Below are 22,350 nucleotides of genomic sequence, written 5' to 3'. Positions count from 1 at the left end.
ATTCCCCAAGGCCCTCGGAGGTAGAATTTCTGCATCTGCCACAGGGGCTTATCACATTTTGGTTGAAAGAAGAAAAGAAAGAAGGAAGAGAGGGCGGGAAAGGAGAGAGGCAGAGAAGGGAAGATGAACTTGTTGAAGTTGAGTGGCATCCGGGTAAATGTCCAGTGGGCGGATAGAAACACAAGTCTAGAGCTTATCTAAAGACTAATTAGCTGGATTATGAAACTTAAATGTGGGAAAAAGAGTCCAGACCCAAGGTAACAGATTCAACTATAACAGGAGCCAGGCAGATAGGATAAGTGAGTGAAGGCAGGGAGCAATAATTAACAGAGAAATTGTGGGGAAGGGAGGAAGGGATTCTCTGGTGAGCCTGTGAACCTATGCTTTATCCAAAGGGACCACAGCCACTCTGCTCCCATAGATCGTTGCCGTGCGAGGATGCAGGCTCAGCACTGCCAATTCTGATTCTACCAAGACAGACCAGATATCCAAATTTTTAAATGAGAAATCGTTCCCATTTTAAACATTAGCAATTACTTTTATTCTTTTGAATCACTGTACAAGACAAACAGAAAAAGTCTCCAGGCCAGAACCAGGCGATGGGCCACCAGTCTGCAAATGCTAGTGAAGAGTGAGAATACAGGGACTTCCCCCCGGGTTGCACAGTGGTTAAGAATCTGCCTGCCAATGCAGGGGACACAGGCTCCAACCCTGGTCCAGGAAGATCCCACATGCCGCGGAGCAACTAAACTGGTGCGCCACAACTACTGAGCCTGCGCTCTAGAGCCTGCGAGCCACCACTACGGAAGCCCGTGCACCTAGAGCCCGTGCACCGCAGCAAAGAGAAGCCACCACAATGAGAAGCCCGCGCACCGCAATGAAGAATAGCTCCCACTCGCTGCAACTAGAGAAAGCCTGCGTGCAGCCACAAAGACCCAATGCAGCCTAAATAAATAAATAAATATATTAAAAAAACAAAAACAAAAAAAGAGTGAGAATACAGGCATGACTCCTTCGTGAAGATCAGTATTTAGGGATGAACAGACAGAAAAAGCCAGTGAATGCAATGTCAAAAAAGAAGAAGCAGAGAGTAACACAAGAAAAGAACAGAGCCCCAGACACAAAAGGAGGACAGGATTTCCTGAAACAGGGAGTGGTAGACGGTGGTTTCACAATGGATCAGAGTTGTGAATAATTCCTTTAATTAAGTAATGAGGAGGTTGCTGAGGAGACCATAAGAATTGCAGTTGAGCAACAGATATAGGAAGTAAATGGCCACAGTTAAGGAATTAATTGTAGAATTAATTGAGAATGTAGAGGCCATAAGTAGAGATCAATCATTCAAGGGTTTTTGCCATGGAAAGAAAGAAAAGCAAGGGAGTGGCTTGAGGGAAGATGGAGTTAAGGGAATTACTTTTTTTTTTTTTTAAATAATGAAGAAGACTTGAGCATGTTGGTTGGAAGAAAGGAAGGGGATTGGAACGAGGGAGATCGAAAAGGCATGGAGCTAATGGGGAATGACAGGTCCTGGAAAAGACTGCAGGAGATTAAGGATATGGATTGATCCGTGACCCTCAACAAGAGGGACCATCTCTTCTTCTAAGGCAGGAGAGAAGAGATGTCATAACATGAAGATGGGATTAAGTTTTGATAGGGGCATGGAGGCAAGCATTGAGGGAATTCTCATCTCATAGTCTCTGCTTATACTGGGGAGTATATTGTTTCCTGAGAGCTCTGAGGCTGGAGCAAGAGTTGTAAGAGAATGGTGAAGGTTTGGAGCACTGCCGTGGAACGGGGCAGAAAGAAATACCTAGGGATACGTGAAAGCATTGCTGGTGTAGCCATCGAGGAGAGCGAGGTTTCCAGCAAGCCTGACAGCCTGGGAGTGGTCGGGAATTGGGGACATGATCAGATGACCTGGGTTTGGGTACTGGTGAGTGGGGGGACAGAATGGTAGAAATGAGGGAATCGGTGTGCTGGTGAGAGTGTGACCGACCCCAGGCTGGGCTGGGGAGGAAGGGAAGCCAGGTAGGGGCCGAGGGGCCAGGAGGAGATGACACAGTGACACAGAATTGCTGAAGGGGAAGGAAGGGGAAGACTGTGGTCAAAGAAATGTATTACTCAGTCCAACACCATGAAATGGAGAAGTTCAGGGAGATGACAGAGTCCAGAGGGTGGCCATGTGGGGCAGGGGCTGAAGTGAGGTGGCAATGAAGTCACTTGAAGAGAGACCCAGAGTACACTGGAGAACATCCCTGTTAGTTGGTTTACATCACCTAACTTTTTCCTTCCTTCCACCTACTCACCACGCTTTCCATTTACACAGTAGATGGAGGTGATCTCCAAAGGGGAGCTTTAGGATGAAGGGAAAGGAAAATAACCAGGAGAAGGAAATGACTGTTGGAACATGAAGAAGAGTGACCTTGGACCGGGAACACGTAGACTTCAATCCCAGCGCTTCTATTTCCTAGACCCCTTGTCCTTGAGCAAGTCAACTTCTAAGCTTCAGTTGCCCCACCTGTGAAATGGGGATGATGATCCCGGTCTCACTCACATTACAGTGCTCTTCTTAGGCTCACATGGTTTAATGAGTCATAAAGCACACATCATGAACTGCACAGAAGTTCTAGAAGGCATTCAGTAAATACTACAATTAATGTTTATCATCATCATGAAATCAAAATTGTATAAGGGAAAAGCTTTTCATGATTTTGAAATATAAGTACCTCCTAATCGCAATGGGAGGGGAGTGGGGAAAAGCAAGAGGGCACATGATGGACTGGAGCAGTGAATTGTCCACAGTAAAGAACTGTGTGTGTGTGTGTGTAACTGACATAGTCTTTCTTGCCATCTCAAGGCACAAATGGTTCATGTCTCTTTTACTATGTTCAGTTAATCCCTAGAGCCCCAAGTTGTCCAGATTAGGAGGAAATGTAATAGTTCATGCTTAAGTGCCCCCTCCCAACCTCCTCATGTTGCCCGAGGACCATGGAGACCTATTTGGTCCAGCTGATCAGTCCTGCTGCTAAAGTGCAAGCAAAGTGAGAGCTGGGGGATCTGACCCACCAATCAGTAGCCAGGGCTCTTGGCTACCATTGATTCCATCACAGCCCCTGGGGGGAACTGTAGACAGCTGACCCCCAACCACCCAAAGCGGTTCCCTGCTCCTTGCTCTAACTATGCCTCCTCTTGTCTTGACCACGGTGCCAGCCTTGGGCTTCCAAGGCAACAGCATCATCAGCACCATCAACTTGCCCCCAAAGCATGACTACTGCATTCACATGGTGGAGGGCGGGCCAGAAGGTCTTCCCACCTCCACCCTCACCCCCTGAATTCTCAGCCCGGACTCAGAACTCGAGTTAACCAATCCACTTGGAACCTCTTCAGACTCTCAGAAAGTGTCTAATCATTTTGGACTTGAAAGACAGGGTCTCGATTCCTCTCCTTTTAGAAGGTCACCTGGTCCTTAAGCAAATGTCTATTTGGTCCATTTGCTCCCCCTGTGGCCAGCTCTGCATCGCAAGGGGTGCTCGAAGGGGCAGCCTTTCTCTTTGGCCACCAAAGGTTCTTTCCTCCCTCCCTCCAGGGCAATGAGTGCCTATTCACAATGAGTGCCTAATTCTATGGCCTCAGTAAAATTTCTCTACAAACAAAGAAGTGTTTCTCCTAGAGAAAAAATAGCTGGCAGTCTCACTGGAAAATGTTAAGATCCCTGACCAGGCACTTTCCACAACACACACACACACACACACACACACACACACACACACACACACACGGCTTGTCTGCACTGACTTACGAGTGCACTAAAATCCTGGGAAACATTCTTTTCCCCATTTTGATTTAATCAGGGCAGGGATTGTCAACTCTAGGACCTCTCAGGCACCTTCCAGCTCTAGTTATCTTCCCCTAATTCATTCGTTATCACATATATGTCAAACCCCTAATGCTGGGTGCTAGTGCTGGGGATACAGGACAAAAATCCCTGCCCACCTGCATGCCTGACATTCCTACACCATTAGGTGGATTATTTAATAATGTTTTGTTCTCAGGTCCCTGCATCTAAGCCAGAAAGGTTGCATGTGTTTTGCAGAACAATTTCCCCCAAGATCACTCTCTCCCTTGCACAAATACCTTCAGCATCCTCATTCAGACCCTCTCTCAGACTCCAATTTACGTAAATGCAGGGAGAACTTTGGAGTGTAGCCAGTGCTTTGCAACCACAGGTTCCACCAGCGAGCCACCTGAAACTATTAACAAAGCAGGAGCTTTTTTTGGGTTGAACTTTCCCTTTCTCGGCATGCACGTTTTGCAACCAAAAGGGAGAAACAGCCCATCCCCATAAGGGATTTATGGGGCCCCCGAAAGCCACCATTTGGTAGTGGTCCAGGCACTGTTTCCCCAGCCCTGCCACGATCTCGTCCCCAAATAGAAGAAGTGGGGAACTCGGTAAAAAAAGTCTTGCTTCCCTACTCATTTCCCTGCCTGATACTAAATCATCCCATAATTCAGATATCTGGGAGAAATGCTGTGAGAGTCTTGGGCTGTTCATTAGTTCAAACAATATTTGTTGAGAATCCATTATAGGAAAGACACTGTACCAGGAGCTGGGGTCCGGCCTGGGCAAGGACCTTGAGGTGGGATGGAGCATGGAGGGTTCTAGAAGCCAAGAATGACTCTGGGGGCCACAGGAGGTTAAAGGCAGACAAGGACGTGTCAGAATGTGAACTTCCAGTGAGAGCTGGCTGCTGGGTGAGGGAGCTGATACCCTAACTCGATTTGGGAGCTGCTCCTCTCTGACCCTCAGTTTTTGTCAGCCCCTAAAGGCTCTCTCCCTGTCCACACACAGACAAGAAAACTGATAAAAAAGAGCCCGGGAAATCGAAACCTGACTGCATGGTATAGATGCCCAATCCACTTTCAGAGCAAGAAATAAGAGTGGAGGCTTGGGGACTTCCCCAGTGGTCCAGTGGTTAAGAATCCACACTTCCAGCTGCAGGAGGCACGGGTTGGATCCTTGGCCAGTGAACTAAGATCCCACATGCCATGTAGTGCGGTCAAAAAAAAAAAACCATCAGGGCTTCCTGGGCTTGGCCTTGTACCCAGAGACTGTCTGAGATCGTATTGCTCAGGCCCTCAGAGTGACACAACTTTTTACACATTGCTTACAAAACACCTTTGGCTTATTATTTCATAGGAGTCTCATGACAATGTTAGAAACGCTGTCTTACTAATCATACGTTACAGAAGAGGCCCAGAGAAGTCAAGTGACTTGTGCAAAGCCATCGAGCTAGACAGAAGCAGAGCCAGGCCTCTGGCCCTAGTGGCCTGACATTGCCTGGGGCTCTTTCCACGATTCAAGTTTCCTTCTTCTTTACCCCCTCTCTTCTCTTACACTTTCCATCTCCCTGTTTTCTTTTTTCTGTCTGTGCCTTTCTCCTGTTTGTGCCACCCAGCCCTCCAGCACAGCCTCTACCCCATGCACCCTATGCTCAGCCCAGGGGTGCCCAAATATAGACCAGCAATCATCTGAGGGTAGGAGGAGAGCTTAGAAAAAATACAGCTTTGGGGGGGTGGGGGAGGGATGGACTGGGAGTTTGGGGTTAGCAGATGCAAACTATTATATAGAGAATAGATAAACAACAAGGTCCTACTGTAGAACACAGGGAACTATAGTCAATATCCTGTGATAGACCACAATGGAAAAGAATATCAATATATACGTATAACTGAATCACTTTACTGTATAGCAGAAACTAACACAACATTGTAAATCAAGTATACTTCAATTTAAAAAAGGGGGAAAGAAAGAAAAAATAATCTTTAAATAATAAAATTACAGACTGCGATTCAGCAGGTCAGAGGTAAAGACCAGAACTCTATTTTTGTTAGGTTCAGTGGTCCTTAACTATCTGGAGGTCACGGATGCCTTTGCTAATCTGATGGCAGCTACGGACCTGCTCTCCAGAAAAATACACAATCACGTAAATGTGGGACACAATTACAGACGGTTCTTGAAGCCTAGCCAAGAGCCACAGGTAAGAACCCTTGTCTAGACACGATGAACTGCTCATGTTTCCCACCCCTGACCACAATTTCCCCTGCTGAGCCCTTTTAAGGTTCTTCTAATGGGACGATAGGCCAGTATCATAAGCCTCACCTGGGAGCTGGTTAGAAATGCAGGATCTCAGGCCCACCCAAGACTTACAGAATCAGAATCTGTACTTTAACAAGATCCCAAGAAGCTATGTGAGCACTTTAAACCTCTGATCTCTCTAAGTTCGCTCCAGAATGCACCCCTCCTCCATCCAGTAATCACCCAAGGTTCGAAACCTGCCAACCCCTGAGCCCATCTTAAAATAACCACCATGAAGCTTTCCTGAGCCCCGTAGCTGGGGCTCTCACAGCTCTGCATCTCTCTGGTTATTGCAGTGATTCTGTGTGTCACTTGCGTTTCCTTCAGAGGACCCCAACACAGGTGTTAAAACACGGATGCCGGGCTTCCCTGGTGGCGCAGTGGTTGAGAGTCCGCCTGCCGATGCAGGGGACATGGATTCGTGCCCCGGTCTGGGAAGCTCCCACATGCCGCGGAGCGGCTGGGCCCATGAGCCATGGCCACTGAGCCTGCGTGCCCGGAGCCTGTGCTCCGCAACGGGAGAGGCCACAACAGTGAGAGGCCCGCGTACCACAAAAACAAACAAACAAACAAACAAACAAAAACCACGGATGCCATAGAAGGCTGTCAAAGCAGTGTTTCTCTGTCTCCACTCCACCTGCTCTTCATGAGCTCTGTTTCCCTACGATGCCCCCAAGTTCAGGGCTGTCACAGGGGTACCTCAACTGTGCTCACCAGCCCCCTTGACACTGCCTGGGGCACCTTGGGCAGTGCAATCCCTAGAAAGTGGCTTCTCCCACATGGTGCTACCCCTGGTTACAGTCTATCTGGGGAGCAGTATCGAGTCTTACACTGTCATTATCCTAACGATTTTCTTAGACGTGACCCCCTTGCCCAGAGCAGCCCCTCACTGTAGGGCTCAGGTGCTGGTCCCTGAGGACTGGCCCACAAGGCAGTCTAAGTGACAAGCCCCCCACTGGGCTGAGACCCATTCTCTCCGTCCCCAACCAACAAGAGCTGGCTGTTGCAGGTGAATCTTTCCTTTCTCTTCCCATAGGCTATCCCCCCACTGCTCCCTCCCCCAAACATCCTCGGCTCTTTCACACATATAAACTTGAGGCGGATCCACCTGGAACACAGGAAATGCCTGGATGCTGAAGCTTGGGGTGAGCACTGCTTAGGTTTATTTATAAACTCAGCCTGACTTCCCGTGGCTACTTAATCATCTCATCTGGAAAGCAGGCTGCATGTCTGGCTCGCTTTTCCCATCCTCCAATCCCAGTCCCCTACCTGGTGCTGTGTACCGAAAAGATGCTAACTGTTTGTGTGTTATAACAAGGAGTTAGTGCAGCATCTGAGGAAGGGTGCTACGCTGAGAACCCAGAAACGGACAAGTCCCCACAAACTCTGCTGTTCGTCTACTACGTCACCTCAGGCCTGTCACAGCCTCTTTCTTGGCCTCAATCTCCCCATCCATGAAACAGGAAGATAATCTCCAAGGTTCTGTTTTTATCTGACATTCTGTGCAAGAATAAAGAATGGATTTCTCATCCTTGAAAGGCAAGGGATCCTAGAGTTGGGGCCCCAGGAAAGTAAGCTCTGTCCTCCCTAGAATTCAGAGCTAACGTGGAGGAGAACGGTAGGTAGCAGCAGGAGGAGAGGCCTGGGGAAGTGTCTAGAAAGGACCTAATGGGTGCAAGGCCTACTGTGTATCTCACTCTAAGGCCTGAACCGGAGAAGCATCAGCATGCAAAGGTAAGTGCGCCCCGTGCTAGATGCAGAGGGGGAAGCAACCGAACTGTGGAAGGGACCAAGGCAGGGGCGAGGTGCTGGCTTCTGATATGTCTAGAAAGATCACTCTCAGTTCCTCTTTCCTTTGCCCCTGACACTGAGTGGGAGTCTGGGCTGATGATCAAGGTCCACGCGGAAGATCCGGGTTGGGGCGGGGGGTGAGGTCAGCCCACAGGGAGGAAGGAAGGAAAGATTATTCACCAAGAGGAACTTTTCCATTCCTCATCTGTGTGTTGTTGAGGAGGGGTCCCAGGGGGACTGGGGATTCTGGGGAACAGCAAAACCTTAACCCTGCCTTCTCGCCACAACTCTCCCCGGGGCCTTTCCCTTGCATGCCCTGAAGCAGGGCCCCAACCCGGACCTTGCACTGGGATGTTCGCAGCACATGCCCCCCGTGAGACGTCTCTGGATCCAAACCCAGCATCTGGAATGCAGGCTCCAGCCAAGTGCATTCTTCTCCAAGGAATCTGGGGACTTCCAGAGCTGCCTCAGAGTGGGAATTTCCACTTGTTTCTCCCATCCTGTGATTGACCCTCCATCTGGGGAGAGCAGCTCTTCTTGACTGAGCAGAAGTGATAGGGAGGCAGCTACCATCTTCCTGAAGACTTTCTCTTCTGACTCATCTTTCACCTTTGATCTGTTTGTTGCCTGACACTTGCAGTGACTGAGTCACTTTCCAAAAATGGTGATCCCTTCCTGAAGCAGAGACATGGCTTCAAATACTCAGAAGTCTGTCTGAAAACTCAGAAAAAAAACCCAGAAAACTTCTCTGTGTGACTATGGGTGACCAGAGGCCAGCTGCTCTCCCTGCCCATATCAAGAATATGGTTTCCTTACATAAGAAGAGGAGATGTACTGTAAGATCTCTACAGGTGCATTGGCTCTAGGAGACGAGGAATGATAACTACCTAGCAGAATCAAGAGAGAGCAGTTTCAAGATCTCAACATCTTGATTTTTTTAGGGGAATTATATTTTTATTTATAAAGACAAATTATCAATGTCATGAATGAAAGATGATACATCAGCGTTTAACCTTTAGACAATAAAGAGGTAATAAAAGAATATTGTGGACAAATATATGTCCATAAATTCAACACGATACATAAAACCAATCAATACATCACAAGAAACAAATTCCCAAACTTTCCCACAAAGAAATAGACAACCTGAATAATCATATACGAAAGCCTGATATCTATCCAGCTGAAAACTTTCCAGATAAAACCTTCAGACCCAGATGTTCTATTACTTTTCAATATTATGGGGGTTTTGTGGGGTTTTTTTCTTATAGACTTACATTTTTTAAGATCTCAACATCTTTAAATTTGTTAACCTAGACAAAAATCCAAGGAATGACCGGATTCTAGAAGGAAACGGGATGAAATCCACCAAGTCCACAGAAAAGGACACTAATAGACTAGAGAGGAATTTCCATTAATATGAGGAAAAATGTCTCAGAAGTTAAGGTGAGATGGTCTGAGAAGACATACATGACGTTACACAGTCTCCATTCCTGAAAATAATTGACTCATTCAGTAAGAATGGATAGAGCTGTTGGCAGAGCACTGAGCAAAACAGCCCAAGTCGGGGTTGAGGAGGTGGTAGGCGGGTTAAAAGGAGTCAGGCAGAATGCAGTTAAGGCTCCTAGAGGGGCACAAGCAGAGCAGTGCCCAGGTTAATTTGTTCTCTTTGTCCTGCCCTTTTGGAATCACACCCAAGAGCCTGGCATGGCTTCTCCATAGATTCTCTGCTCTTAGATTCTCTAGGAAACCAATATCCATCCTGAGACATTAAGCCTAGTGCCTGGAAGTAGGGATTCTGGAATCAGTGTCCTGGGTGGGAATCTCAGCCCCACCTGCTCTTACCTGTGAGATCCTCGACAAGTGAGTTCACTTCAGTTGCAATGTAAGGCAAGTTGGGTTGTTTGGAGGACCAATGAGACAATGCTGGAAATCACCCAAGCACAGGGCCTGGCTCCTGGGAAACACTCAGTGACACCAGCTAGTCCTCTTCTTCGCCATTACTCACCACTAATATGGACCAGATACAGTCGTTTGTTCAATAGAACCCATTTCTTATTACAAATGTAGTAGTGGTTACAAATGTCAGACGGTTCTTCCAAAAAGTTCCATGTATTTCATAGACCTTGTCTCAAAGACTCTCTAAGAAAGAAAGGTCACCAGCTCCTTCCATGCTCACTGGGCAAAGACCAAGCAAGCTCAAAAGCACGAGGCAGTGGAATGGGGGAGTAGAGACCTGAATTCGAGGCTCGACTTAGCCACCAACATGCCTCAAGGAATCCTATCATATTTGTAAGAGAAAAGAGTTCACTGAAATGAATGCTGAGGTCTTAGGTATTATGACTGCTTCTGGGGTTTCTGAGGAAATCTAAGACAGAGCTGCAGCATGAAGGCAAGTGTTCTAATTCCAGTAATGCTGTTCCTTTGCTCACCCCTGCTACCTAGGAATCCAGAAAGAAGCTGGGCTAACAGCCGCCGTAGCAAAGGACACACTTCTTGTCTTGTCTGCCTGCTGTGCTAACCACAGGCTCCAAATCCCATAATGACTTAACCGCAAGGAACATCCCCGACTCCCCTTTAGATGTCAGCTAGTTTGGCAGAGGCTGAGGACAGAGGGCACCCAGGTAAATGACCAGAGAGCCAGCTGGGGAATGTGCCCCTTTCATATGTCCTAGTCATGACAGCACAAGACACTGGGTTCTTCTTGGGGGAACTCAAGCAGGTTACTTACCTTCTCTGTATCTTCGTTGCCTGGCTATAAAATTGGAATGAACAATACCTACTAGATGGGGTTGGAGAATTGAAAGGCTTGGCATTTGTAAAGGGCTTAGAATATTCCTGGCACAGAGTAAGTACTGCATTAGTATTACATGAAAATTTCTTTTGCAGCACTACATGATTTAGAGGGCTTCTTCCAAGTCTTAAATCCGATGATTCTAGAATTCACTTTTATAGTTTAAAAAAACCCTATAGTTCGGCTAAGCTTCAATTGTACCACCATCCTACATTTTAAAGAGCAAGGGGATTTAGTATGCTGTTGCGGGGCGGGGGGGGAGCTGCCAAGACTTCAGAACCGTTTCTTGGCTTGAAGGTCCCCTGGGATGTTGCTTGAAGGTAGACCAGGGTTAAACCATGGTTAAGCTCAGAGATGCTTTCATCGTCCTTGTGACCTCTCTTTCTCTTGCTTCCCTTCCTTTCTGCAGTTTTCACTTCGGAGAAAGCAGAATCCTTAAGAATAAACCGTTTGGTTTACGTCTGTGGTCTCTCGGGATATAACTGTACCCTGCTCCTCCCATTTCTTTTTATCTCAGCTTCGAATGGAAAAAGTGTCCAGTCCTGACCTACCGCTTCTCTCTTCTACTTCCTGGAAATGTCTTCGGGTGCTTCACTTGCTCAGCACTTTCAAGATTCCACTTCGTCATTCATTGAGGATGATGCTGTCCTGGGCCAACCTCTCTCCCATTGCTCCACCCTCTTGGTTTTCAATAAAAGGCAGGCAAAGCCACTGCAGGAGCAGAGAGGCTGAGACCAATCCAGAAACCAACAGCTCCCACGCTGAATCTTGAATCCTCTCCCTCCAACATGAAGGTGTCCGCAGCCCTCCTGTGTCTGCTGCTCACAACAGCCGCCTTCAGCACCCAGGTGCTCGCTCAGCCAGGTAAGTCCCCTGTCTCTTTCCCTTTGAAGCACATCACCCCATCCCTGGGTTGTGATGGGCCATCAGAGCAGAAGGTACCCACACTCTCGCTTTAACTAGGAAAGTCAGAGAGGCATAGGAGTGAGCTTGATCACAGAGCTTCCCTTGGGCAGAGCCGGGATGAGAATTCCAGCTGCAGACCCCAAATCCAGCTCCTTCCAGAACTCCAGCTCTGGAAGCCTGAACCCAGAGCAGTTACTGCCCTGGCTCCTTTCAGCAAAATTTGGGGACTGGGATATAAAGAGAGGGGGTTCTCTGGCAGGGTATTTCCAGATACTGTGGAGGGCAGAGGAGGAGACCTGGAATCTGGACTCCAGAGACTCAGTTTTGCAGAGGCAGTGGGTACCAGGGAAACTCACAACCAAGCATCGATTACTTGGAGCCTAAAGGGGACCCACAGCTGTGTCCCTGACCCTGATAACTTGGATTATTAGCTCCTCCTAAGAGCACTTCCAAAAGTTATTTAGTTTTTTCTTTAAGTTATTTAGTTTTAACAGAGCTCCCTTCCCTCAGTTCATTATCGATGCTGTATACCCATTTTAAAGCATAGGAAACTGAGTTTGTATGCTATTCTAGCATAGGCAGAAGTATTGGGATTTAAGTGGTTCTACCTCCACTCCTGACTCCCTTTTGTCTTCTCCTTACTCCTCTTTTCTGCTCTGATTGAGATCAGAAAGAACCTAGTCCGTCCTAAAGTGCTTTTTCTTTGTGGTTCTATTTCCAGATGCAATTAACTCCCCAGTCACCTGCTGTTATACATTCGCCAATAAGAAGATCTCGAATCAGAGGCTGATGAGCTATAGAAGAGTCACCAGCAGCAAGTGTCCCAAAGAAGCTGTGATGTGAGTTGAACACTTCAGGCCTCCGTGGTCCAGTTCTTCCTCGGGGCGCCAGGGGCATGGTTCACAAATGTGAAGTCAGAGAGTTACATGACCTAATCCAATATCCAAAGGTGCCCAATGGAAAAACTGCAGCCACAAGGGAAGAAGTTACTCCTAACATCACTCTCCATCTGGGTGCTTATTCAGACCATCCCGGTTTCTTTAGCCTGAAATCAGGATGGCTTTATCTGCCCCATCTACAGGACTGACTTGCCCTGGGCTCCCTCCTTCCACCTGCTTTCCTCCTCAAGTTCCCACGGCAGCGTCTTGGGGTAAATAGGCTGCATTCATAGGCTGAAATCTCAACGGAACTCCATCTAACCGTCCCCTCTCTTCTCCACAGCTTCAAGACCATACTGGGCAAGGACATCTGTGCAGACCCCAAGCAGAAGTGGGTCCAGGACTCCATGAGACATCTGGACAAGAAAAGGCAAACTCCAAAGCCTTGAGCACTCCCTCCACAACCCGAGAATCTGAAGACAGTTTGTTTTCTTCTGGCTTTCCCTAACTGCCCTATGATGTTATCTTATTATAATTTTAAAGAGTGTGCACTTTATTGATATGAAACATGATGCCTTAAGTAATATTAATCTTATTTAAGTTATTGATGTTTTAAGTTTATCTTCCATGACTACTAGTGTTTTGTTTCTTTTTTTAAATGGAGACTTGGGCAAATTGCTTTCCTCTGTGAATCCCAGTTCTACCCCTGGGATGGCGGGAGGGTCCTTGCAAGGATGATTAATGAAAAAACTTTTTGTTTTACATTCTAAGTCATTGCTGAAAGTGCTATTGTGGAAATGTATATTACATAACTATTGAACAAAATATATATATTTTTGTACAAAACCTGTCTTTTGACATTTTCTTGAAGGAAATTAAAAAGCTGAGTATAGGGCTTCCCTGGTGGCGCAGTGGTTGAGAGTCCACCTGCCGATGCAGGGGATACGGGTTTGTGCCCCGGTCCGGGAGGATCCCACATGCCGCTGAGTGGCTGGGCCCGTGAGCCATGGCCACTGAGCCTGTGCGTCTGGAGCCTGTGCTCCGCAACGGGAGAGGCCACAACAGTGAGAGGCCCAGGTACCGCAAAAAAAAAAAAAGAATATATGACTTGAACTTATCTTTGATGAATGCATGAGATTTTTCTAGACAAATTACAAGATCATTAAGAAAAGGAGAGGGAATTCCCTGGCGGCCTAGTGCTTAGGACTCTGTGAGCTCACTGCCGAGGGCCAAGTTTCAATCCCTGGTCAGGAAACTAAAATCCCACAAGCCATGTGGCATGGCCAAAAAAGAAAAAAGAAAACAAAAGGAGAAGAGTGGGACCAAATATCTAGAGGTAAAAATGATGATGACATGTCCATCAAAGAGGGAGAAAACCAATTAGATGAGAATTGGGCTCCATGTCTGTGTCAAGTGACAGGGAAGATTAGGAAGGAAGGTTGAGTAGAGGGTTTTATTTATTTATTTATATTTTGGCTGCATTGGGTCTCCGTTGCTGTGCACGTGCCTTCTGTAGTTGCAGTGAGCGGGGGCTACCCTTCATTGCAGTGTGCAGGCTTCTCATTGCGGTGGCTTCTCTTGTTGCAGAGCACGGGCTCTAGGCATGCAGGCTTCAGTAGTTGTGGCATGCGGGCTCAGTAGTTGTGGCTCGCAGGCTTTAGAGTGCAGGCTCAGTAGTTGTGGCACACGGGCTTAGTTGCTCCTCACAGGCTTAGTTGCTCCGTGGCATGTGGGATCTTCCTGCACCAGGGCTCGAATCCTTGTTCCCAGCATTGGCAGACGAATTCTTAACCACTGCGCCACCAGGGAAGTCCCGAGTAAAGGGTTATAAATGTCAAGGTGGAAAGTTAATACTCAGCCTCATAGGTTAACAGGAGATGTTGGAAATGTTTGGGCCAGTGAAGAAGGACATGTCCATGTTCAGAGGTTCATAGATGAGTTTCAGTAACTGTAACTTACTGGCTTCCTGCAGACCTGGACAAGTAGGGACAAGGAAGAGGCTACTGCCATGGTCCAGGCAAGAGATTATGAGTGTCTGAATATGGAGTATAAGAGGTAACATCGGAGAAAAATTAGCTGGGCAAAGTGAAATGCTGGGTATCGTAGATGGAGGAGAAGACCTGTGACTTAAGATAAAGAGGAAGCTCCTTCTACAACCTACATTCTAAGGGGTCAGCTTTCCCTGAAACCAGAATGCACTTTTCTCCATCACTGTCTCCTAATCCCAACCCCAGGAGTCTGAGATCATATTTTAGATGGATAGGCCTCTTTTTCCAGAATGTCCACCTAAGTTGTCTATTCCTTTGCATGGCTTTTGACCTACCTGTGAGGATTTGACCCACCTAGACCCAGACAGCTCCTCCACTAAGGAAAGCAAATATCTTGTCCTATGAATAAATTCTGCATGGCGAGTTTGCAGATACCAAGGCCACTCTGGTGGGGAGAGGGCTGCTGTATCAAGCTAGATCAGGCAGTGCCTTTGGCAGTAGGCGAGAACCCTGGTTGGCAGAAGGACACTTAGGTTCTAATCCCGGAACTGGCACTGACTCACTCTGTTACCTAGGGCAGGTTGAGTATTCTGAGTCTCCATCAATAAAATGGGGATGATGTTGTATTGCATGTAGGAACCCAGCAGACCCTAGGTTTTGGGATCTGGGTGTATGTCTTTTGGAAAACTTTCATTTCTACCACCTAGAGCTGAAGAGGAAGAGAAGGTATTCTGCTTCCAGATTCCTGAGCCCATCCGGAGTCCCTGATTCTGGCTGAGGGATTCCATCAAAACTCCAAGGAACACTCCCAAAGTGCCCTGTACATCAGTCAGCAGCCAATTCACTGGCAGCTGTTAATGGAACTCACTGACCCTCGTGCCAGGCCCAACCGTACCCCCTGCCCGTCCTTCACTCCTCCAATCCTCAGCCCTGACCGCTCAAATTGCAGTGGATGCCAGGAGGCAAAAACAGAATGAAGTGCAAGCAAATGGGGCATCACCATACAGCTTACTGAGCATCAGACCCTCTAATGCCAGGCTGATTTGAAGTGGAGGGTCTGGAAAGAAGGGAGGCTTAGGGGCGGGGCAATGCGTGTGCTCAAGTCCCCAAAATTATCTACTCACATTTCCTTTGCAACCATATCTACTCACTTTCAGGAAACCTTGAATCCATTTTTGTTGTTGCTGTCATTCCAGCTAAGCATGGGATTCCTTGCTCCTTGCACAACGAATCTCTGAGCACATAGCACTGGCAAGAGGCCCTGTTTCAGGAGGGAATGCCAAGTGTATTCATATCCTGTCACTGCCAACAGTCTGTTCCGGGAAAGCTAGGCTTTTCCTATCATGCTCAGAATTCTTCCAGCCTCTTCCCATTGCCCCATTCCAAAGTCACTTCTACATGTTTTAGTATTTGTAATAGCAACACCCCACTTCCCGGTACCAAAATCTGTATTCATTCCTTATTGCCACTGTAACAAATTATCATAGACTTAATGCCTTAAAACAATACAAATATATTATCTTAAAGTTCTGGAGATGTTTAAAATGGGTCTGTAGGGCTGCATTCCTTCTGGAGACTCTACGGGAGAATCAGTTTTCTTACCTTTTCCAATTTCTAGAGGCTTTCTGCATCCCTTAGTTCCTGGCCCCCTCCTCCATTCATAGCAGCTTTTTTTTTCTCTGCCCCCACCACCCTTTCCACCTTCTCCCCACACACCTGATAATGGTGAATAAGAGACTGGGGCAAAAGAAATAAGCCAGAGAGAGAAGGGGCAGGAGATAGGCATCAGCCAGATTCTGTGATTCTTCATTCATCGTCCCTGCATATAGCAGGAGAGCTATATAGGATCAAAGTTCACATATACTATTGAAATTAAGATGGTATTAACCTGAACTAGATTGTTACAAATTACAATAATAGCGGTAATCCTCATAGTGCCCACTAAGAAAATAACTCAAAAATATACGATAAAAGAGAAGAGGAGGGTTTCCCTGGAGGCGCAGTGGTTGAGAGTCTGCCTGCCGATGCAGGGGACGCGGGTTCGTGCACCGATCTGGGAAGATCCCACATGCCGCGGAGCGGCTGGGCCCGTGAGCCATGGCCGCTGAGCCTGCGTGTCTGGAGCCTGTGCTCCCCAACGGGAGAGGCCACAACAGTGAAAGACCCACCTACCGCAAAAAAATAAAAGAGAAGAGGAAATAAAATGGTACACTAGAAACTATGGAGCACAAAAAAATTTAAAAAGTAATGGAAAGAAGAGTGAAGTCAGTAAGATGACCAAATAAGATGTCCCTTGCTCATATCTCCCCATCAACAACAACAAGTTTTCAGCTATCCATGAACAAAAGTGCCTTTTTGCAGCTGTGGGATCAAGCACTGTATGCCACGGGACCTGGGAGGAGTCTTGCCCACCCATTCATCAGGTCAAAAGCATATAGATCGAAGTCCTAGCTGTGAAATCTGCAGTAGTCCATGAATTGGCACCAGCCCCTCCTGTCTGTGGTTTGGAAGCCCCTGGAGAACAGTGTCTTAGCCAATTACCTACAGATGAGAGAGCCTTTGTGGAAGTCCAGGTTTCTAGTGGAGAAGTTCCAGCACACCACACAGTTGGAGCAAGAAAATCAAGTTTGGATGCATTGGAGAGCATAACAGGACCAGTTTCACGTTACCTGCATTACCCCTCCCCCAAAGTGGTACAGCTCAGTGCCAAGAAGGACATTCTGGGCTGCTGTGCTTTCTCCTGAGACGTTGGGGGGGCGGGGAGTGAGATTGTGTGTGTGAACTTCCCCAGCTCCCCAGCTATGTGGACACTGCCCCAGAGACCCATTTTTTTCCTGCTCCTCACAGAGTCTTGATTCCAAACTACATACATGACTAGGGGCCAGGAAGAGGCTGGGAGAGCAGCAGATAGAACTTTGGGGAGGCATTAGAAGGATGCAGATCCTACTAATTGCATTACAGACTCCGAGAAGCCTGCAAGATCTCAGCTACAGATCTCCCTAAGTGGCCCACGGGCACCCCGGCACTCCATGAGCCTCACACATACACACACACCCAACCTGTGGCTGGCTCCCTCTGAGTGTTCCCAACAATGGCAAGAGCGAGCTTTGGCAGACAGCTAGAGAGCACATGCAGAAAGCCGGCCTGAATCTGTGCCTCACGGAGAGATCTACTTGGGCTTTAGCCCCGCCCTTGAGAAAGCAAAGGAGGCTGCCAAGCACTTGGCAGGCTTGAGAGAAGGCATGCAAGTTAAAGAATTCTGCCGCAAAGGGGAGCTTAAAGCATGGAGCAAGCATATTTTTAGAAGTTCTGAGAGAACCTCAAAATCCCTAGCAGGGTTGACAGGAGGTATTTCTCTCCTGAAGTCACTCAGTAAAGACCGGAGGGAGTGACTGCTACTTCAGATTCAAAGAAAGCAACACAGGGCTTCCCTGGTGGCGCAGTGGTTGAGAGTCTGCCTGCCGATGCAGGGGACACGGGTTCGTGCCCCGGTCCGGGAGGATCCCACATGCCGCGGAGCAGCTGGGCCCGTGAGCCATGGCCGCTGAGTCTGTGCGTCCAGAGCCTGTTGCTCCGCAACGGAAGAGGCCACAGCGGTGGGAGGCCCGTGTACCGCAAAAAACAAACAAAGCAACACAAGACTTCAAGGAACATGAAAAGTCAAGGAAACGTGACACCATCAAAGGATCACAATAATCTTCCAGTAACTGTGACCCAAAGACACTGAAATCTATTATTTACCTGAAAAAGAATTTTAAATATCCTTTGAAAGGAATCTCAACGAGCTACAAGAACATGGAGAAAGACAATTCAACAAAATTAGTCAAAAAAATATATACACAAACAAAATAAGAAGTTTAACAAGGAGATAGAAAATAGAAAATCATTTTTAAAAATTCTGTGGCTGGAGATACAATGAATGAAATGAAAAATACAATAGATGCCATCAACAGAAGAATGGACCAAGAAGAATTTGTGAAATAGAAGACAAGACCTTTGAAATTATTAGTCAGGGGAGAACAAAGAAAAAAGAAGTAAAAAGAGTGAAGAAAGACTTTGTGGTCTATTGAATACCGTCAAAAGAAACAATCTGTGAATTATTGAAGTCCCAGAAGGAGAAGAGAAGGAGAAGGGGGCAGAAAGCTTATTTAAAGAAATAATGGCTAAGAACTTCACAAATCTGGAGAGAGATTTGGATATTCAAGTTCATGAAGTTCATAGGTTCCCAAACAAACTCAAAGAGATCTTCTCCAAGACACGTTGTAATAAAACAGTCAAAAATCAAAGACAGAGAGAATCTTAAAAGTGCAAGAGAAAAGAAGCCTGTAACTTAAAAAAGCAACTCCCATAAGGTTGTCAGTGGATTTCTTAGCAAAAACCTTGTAGTCAGAAGAGAGTAGGGTGTTATAGTGAAAGAAAAAACAAAACAAAACACAGCTGCCGACCAAGAATACTCTACCTGGAAAATATTCAATATTGGGTGCATATGTACTTATTATTGTTATATTCTCTTGATGAACGGACACCGTTATCCTTGTATAATGACCTTCTTTGTTTCTTCTTACAGTTTTTGGCTTAAAGTCCTTCAGAAGTGAAGAAAAGATAAAGATTTTCCCAGATAAACAAAAACTGAGTCAGTTTATCACCTCTAGACCTGCCCTACAAGAAATGCTGAAAGGAGTTCTCCAAGCTGAAATGAAAGGACATTAATTAGTTATATGAAAATATACAATACACTGGTAAAGGTACGCATATCGTCAAATTCAGAATACTCTAATACTGTAATATGATTTTACACTTAACTCTAGTACAAAGGTTAAAGGGAAAAAGTATTAAAAATAAATATAGCTACAATAATATGTTAATGGTTACATGATACACAAAAAGGTTAATTGTAACATAAAAGGGGGATAAATGAGTAGAGTTTTTGTATGCAATCAAAGTAAAGTTGTTAACAGTGTAAAATAGACTGTTGTATCTATAAGATGTATTATGTAAGCCTCATGGTAAACACAAAGCAAAAAACTATGGATACATAAAAGATAAAGAAAAGGGAATCAAAGCATACCACTATGAAAAAGCATCAGTTCACAAAGGAAGGCAGTGAGAGAGGAAGAAAGGTTCAAGGGAACTACAAAATATTAAGAAAACAATAAGAAGGCAGTCCTAAGTCCTTACCTACCAATTATTACTCTAAATCTGAATGGATTAAATTCTCCAAAAAAGGCATAGTGTGGCTGAATGGATTAAAAAGATAAGACCCAACTATATGCTTCCTACAAGAGACTCACTTCAGTTTTAAGGACACACACAGGCTCAAAGTGAAGGGGTGAAAAAAGATATTTGATGCAAGTAGAAATAAAAAGGGAGCAGAAGTAGCTATACTTATATCAGACAGAATAGACTTTAAGCCAAAAACTGTAAGAAGAAACAAAGAAGGTCATTATACAAGGATAAAGGTGTCAGTTCATCAAGAGAATATAACAATAATAAGTACATATGCACCCAATATTGAAGCAACCAAATATATTAAGCAAATACTAACAGATCTAAGGGGAGAAATAGACAACAATATTAGTAGGGGACTTAAATACCTCATTTTCAATAATGGCTAGATCATCCAGACAGAAAATCAATATGAAAACATTAGACTTGAACTATACTTTAGACCAAATACACCTGACAGACATATACAAAACATTTCATCCAACAGCAGCAGAATACACATTCTTCTCAATCACACACAAAACATTCTCCAGGATAGATCATATTATAGATAACAAAATAAGTTTTAGCAAATTTAAAAAGATTGAAATTATGCCAAGTATTTTTCCTGAACACAATGGTATGAAACCATAAATCAATAACAGGAGAAAAACTGGAAAATTCACAAATATGAAAATGAAACAACACACTCCTGAACAATGGGTCAATGAAGAATCAAAAGGGAGATCAAAAAAAAATCTTGAAACAACTGGAAATGGAAAAACAACATACCAGAACTTATAGGATGCAGCAAAAACACTCTAAGAGGGAAGTTTATAGTGATAAATGCCTTCATCAAGAAAAAAAATCTCTCAAATAAACAACCTAACTGTACACCTTAAGAAACTAGAAAAAAGAGGAACAAACTCAGCCCAAAGCTAGCAGAAGAAAGGAAATAACAAAGATCAGAACAGAAATAAATTAAGCTGAGTCCAGAAAAACAACAGAAAAGATCAACAAAACTAAGAGCTGTTGTCTTTTTTTTTGAAAAGATAAACAAAAGTTGACACTTAGTTACACTGAGAAAACTAAGAAAAAGAAGAAAGAAGGCTCAAATAAATAGAAGACTCAAATAAATATAAAATCAGAAATTAAAAAGAAGACATTACAACAAATACCACAGAAATACAAAGGATCATAAGGGACTACATGAACAATTTACACCAACAAATTAGATAACCTAGAAGTAATGGATAAATTCCTAGAAACTTACAACCTAACAAAACCAAATCATGAAGAAATAGAAAATCTGAACAGACCAATAATAAGGAGATTGAATAGGCAATCGAAAATCTTCTAACAAAGAAAAGTCCAGGACTAAAAGGTTTCCCTGATGAATTCTACCAAACATTTAAAGAAGAATTAATGCCAATTTTTCACAGTCTTCCAAAAATTTGAAGAGGAGGAAACACTCTCAAACTAATTTTACGAGGCCAGTGTTACCCGATATCAAAGCTAGACACTACAAGAAAAGAAACCTACAGCCCATGTTCCTGATGAATATAAATGCAAAAATCCTCAAAATATCCCAAGCTGAATTCAGGACCACATTAAGAGGATTTTATACCATGACCAAGTGGATTTATCCCTGAGACGTAACTGTGGTTCAACATACACAAATCAATAAATGTGATACACCACATTAATAGAATGAAAGATAGAAACCACGATCTTCTCAACAGATGCAGAAAAAGCATTTGATGAAATACAACATCCTTTCATGATAAAAACTTTCAACAATAGGGGTATAAAAGGAACATACCTCAACATAATAGAAGCCATAGATGACAAGCCCACAGCTAACATACACCCAACAGTGTAAGGCTGTAAGCTAAAACAGTGGTTTTAAAACGTGTCTGCAAATTCTTTTACACTCCTTACATTAAGATACATGGTCTATGTTCCCTAGCCTTGCACCTGGGAGCCTAAAAGGAAAATGGGGAAAGTGCTTTCATCTCCTTGCCCTTGGTATCCCTACCTCCTTCCTTGTTCTACAGAAAGTGTTTTATTTCAAAAAGCAGGACCCTTAATAACAGCCAGAGGTCCCATCCTGTGGTCTGACTGGGTATAACCCCTACCTCCCCTACCACTCCTTATCTTAGAAGGAAAACAGGCCTGCATCAACTCACACTTTTCTCTTTCATCTCCTAACAGCTTCCTCAGGGCAGGGTGATGGCTCGGCTGATTTATTACTCCGTGCTGTGATTCATCCAGAAGAATGAGGGCCTCTCACCCACTGACTTTCTCCCTATTCCTGTGTGCTCTCTATAAAATGTAGGCAGAGCCTGCAGAGGGAAAGAGAGGCTGAGATCAACTCAGAAGCCAGCAGCTACAATGGTGAAGCTGAAGTCCTCACCCCCCAACATAGGGGTCTCGGTAGTCCTCCTGGGTCTACTGCTCACAACAGCCGCTTTCAGCACCCAGGTGCTCCCTCAGCCATGCAAGCCCCCCTCTTCTTCCCTTTGAAGCACATCACCCCATCTCTAGGTCATGATGGGCCTTCAGAGCAGAAGGGTACCCACACTCTCACTTTAACAACTGTTTTTACAAGATCGGAAAAGTCTGAGAAGGAGAAGGAATAAGCCTGACTGC

General features: G+C 45.4%; 1 protein-coding gene across 1 annotated transcript; it reads left to right on the top strand.

The window, feature by feature from the left end:
- The first annotated feature begins 11,459 nt into the window (after positions 1 to 11,459).
- Positions 11,460 to 13,338, top strand: LOC132415303 (C-C motif chemokine 2). Its single transcript, XM_059998599.1, has 3 exons — positions 11,460 to 11,585; positions 12,349 to 12,466; positions 12,849 to 13,338. Exons 1-3 carry the CDS (start codon positions 11,510 to 11,512, stop codon positions 12,952 to 12,954), a joined length of 300 nt encoding a protein of 99 aa, XP_059854582.1. The 5' UTR covers positions 11,460 to 11,509; the 3' UTR covers positions 12,955 to 13,338.
- The last annotated feature ends 9,012 nt before the right edge of the window (positions 13,339 to 22,350 follow it).

The sequence above is a fragment of the Delphinus delphis genome, chromosome 19 (assembly GCF_949987515.2).
Source record: "Delphinus delphis chromosome 19, mDelDel1.2, whole genome shotgun sequence".
In the NCBI taxonomy this organism is placed as follows: Eukaryota; Metazoa; Chordata; class Mammalia; order Artiodactyla; family Delphinidae; genus Delphinus; species Delphinus delphis.
The sequence above is the reverse complement of the archived record's forward strand: the minus strand, read 5'-3'. Positions and strand labels throughout refer to the sequence as shown.

Bases quoted from the DNA above. Each gene is read 5' to 3' on its own strand.
- LOC132415303 (XM_059998599.1), top strand. From the start codon at position 11,510: ATGAAGGTGTCCGCAGCCCTCCTGTGTCTGCTGCTCACAACAGCCGCC. The intron at 11,586-12,348 runs GTAAGTCCCCTG...TTCTATTTCCAG, and splicing joins CCAGGTGCTCGCTCAGCCAG to ATGCAATTAACTCCCCAGTC. The intron at 12,467-12,848 runs GTGAGTTGAACA...TCTTCTCCACAG, and splicing joins TGTCCCAAAGAAGCTGTGAT to CTTCAAGACCATACTGGGCA.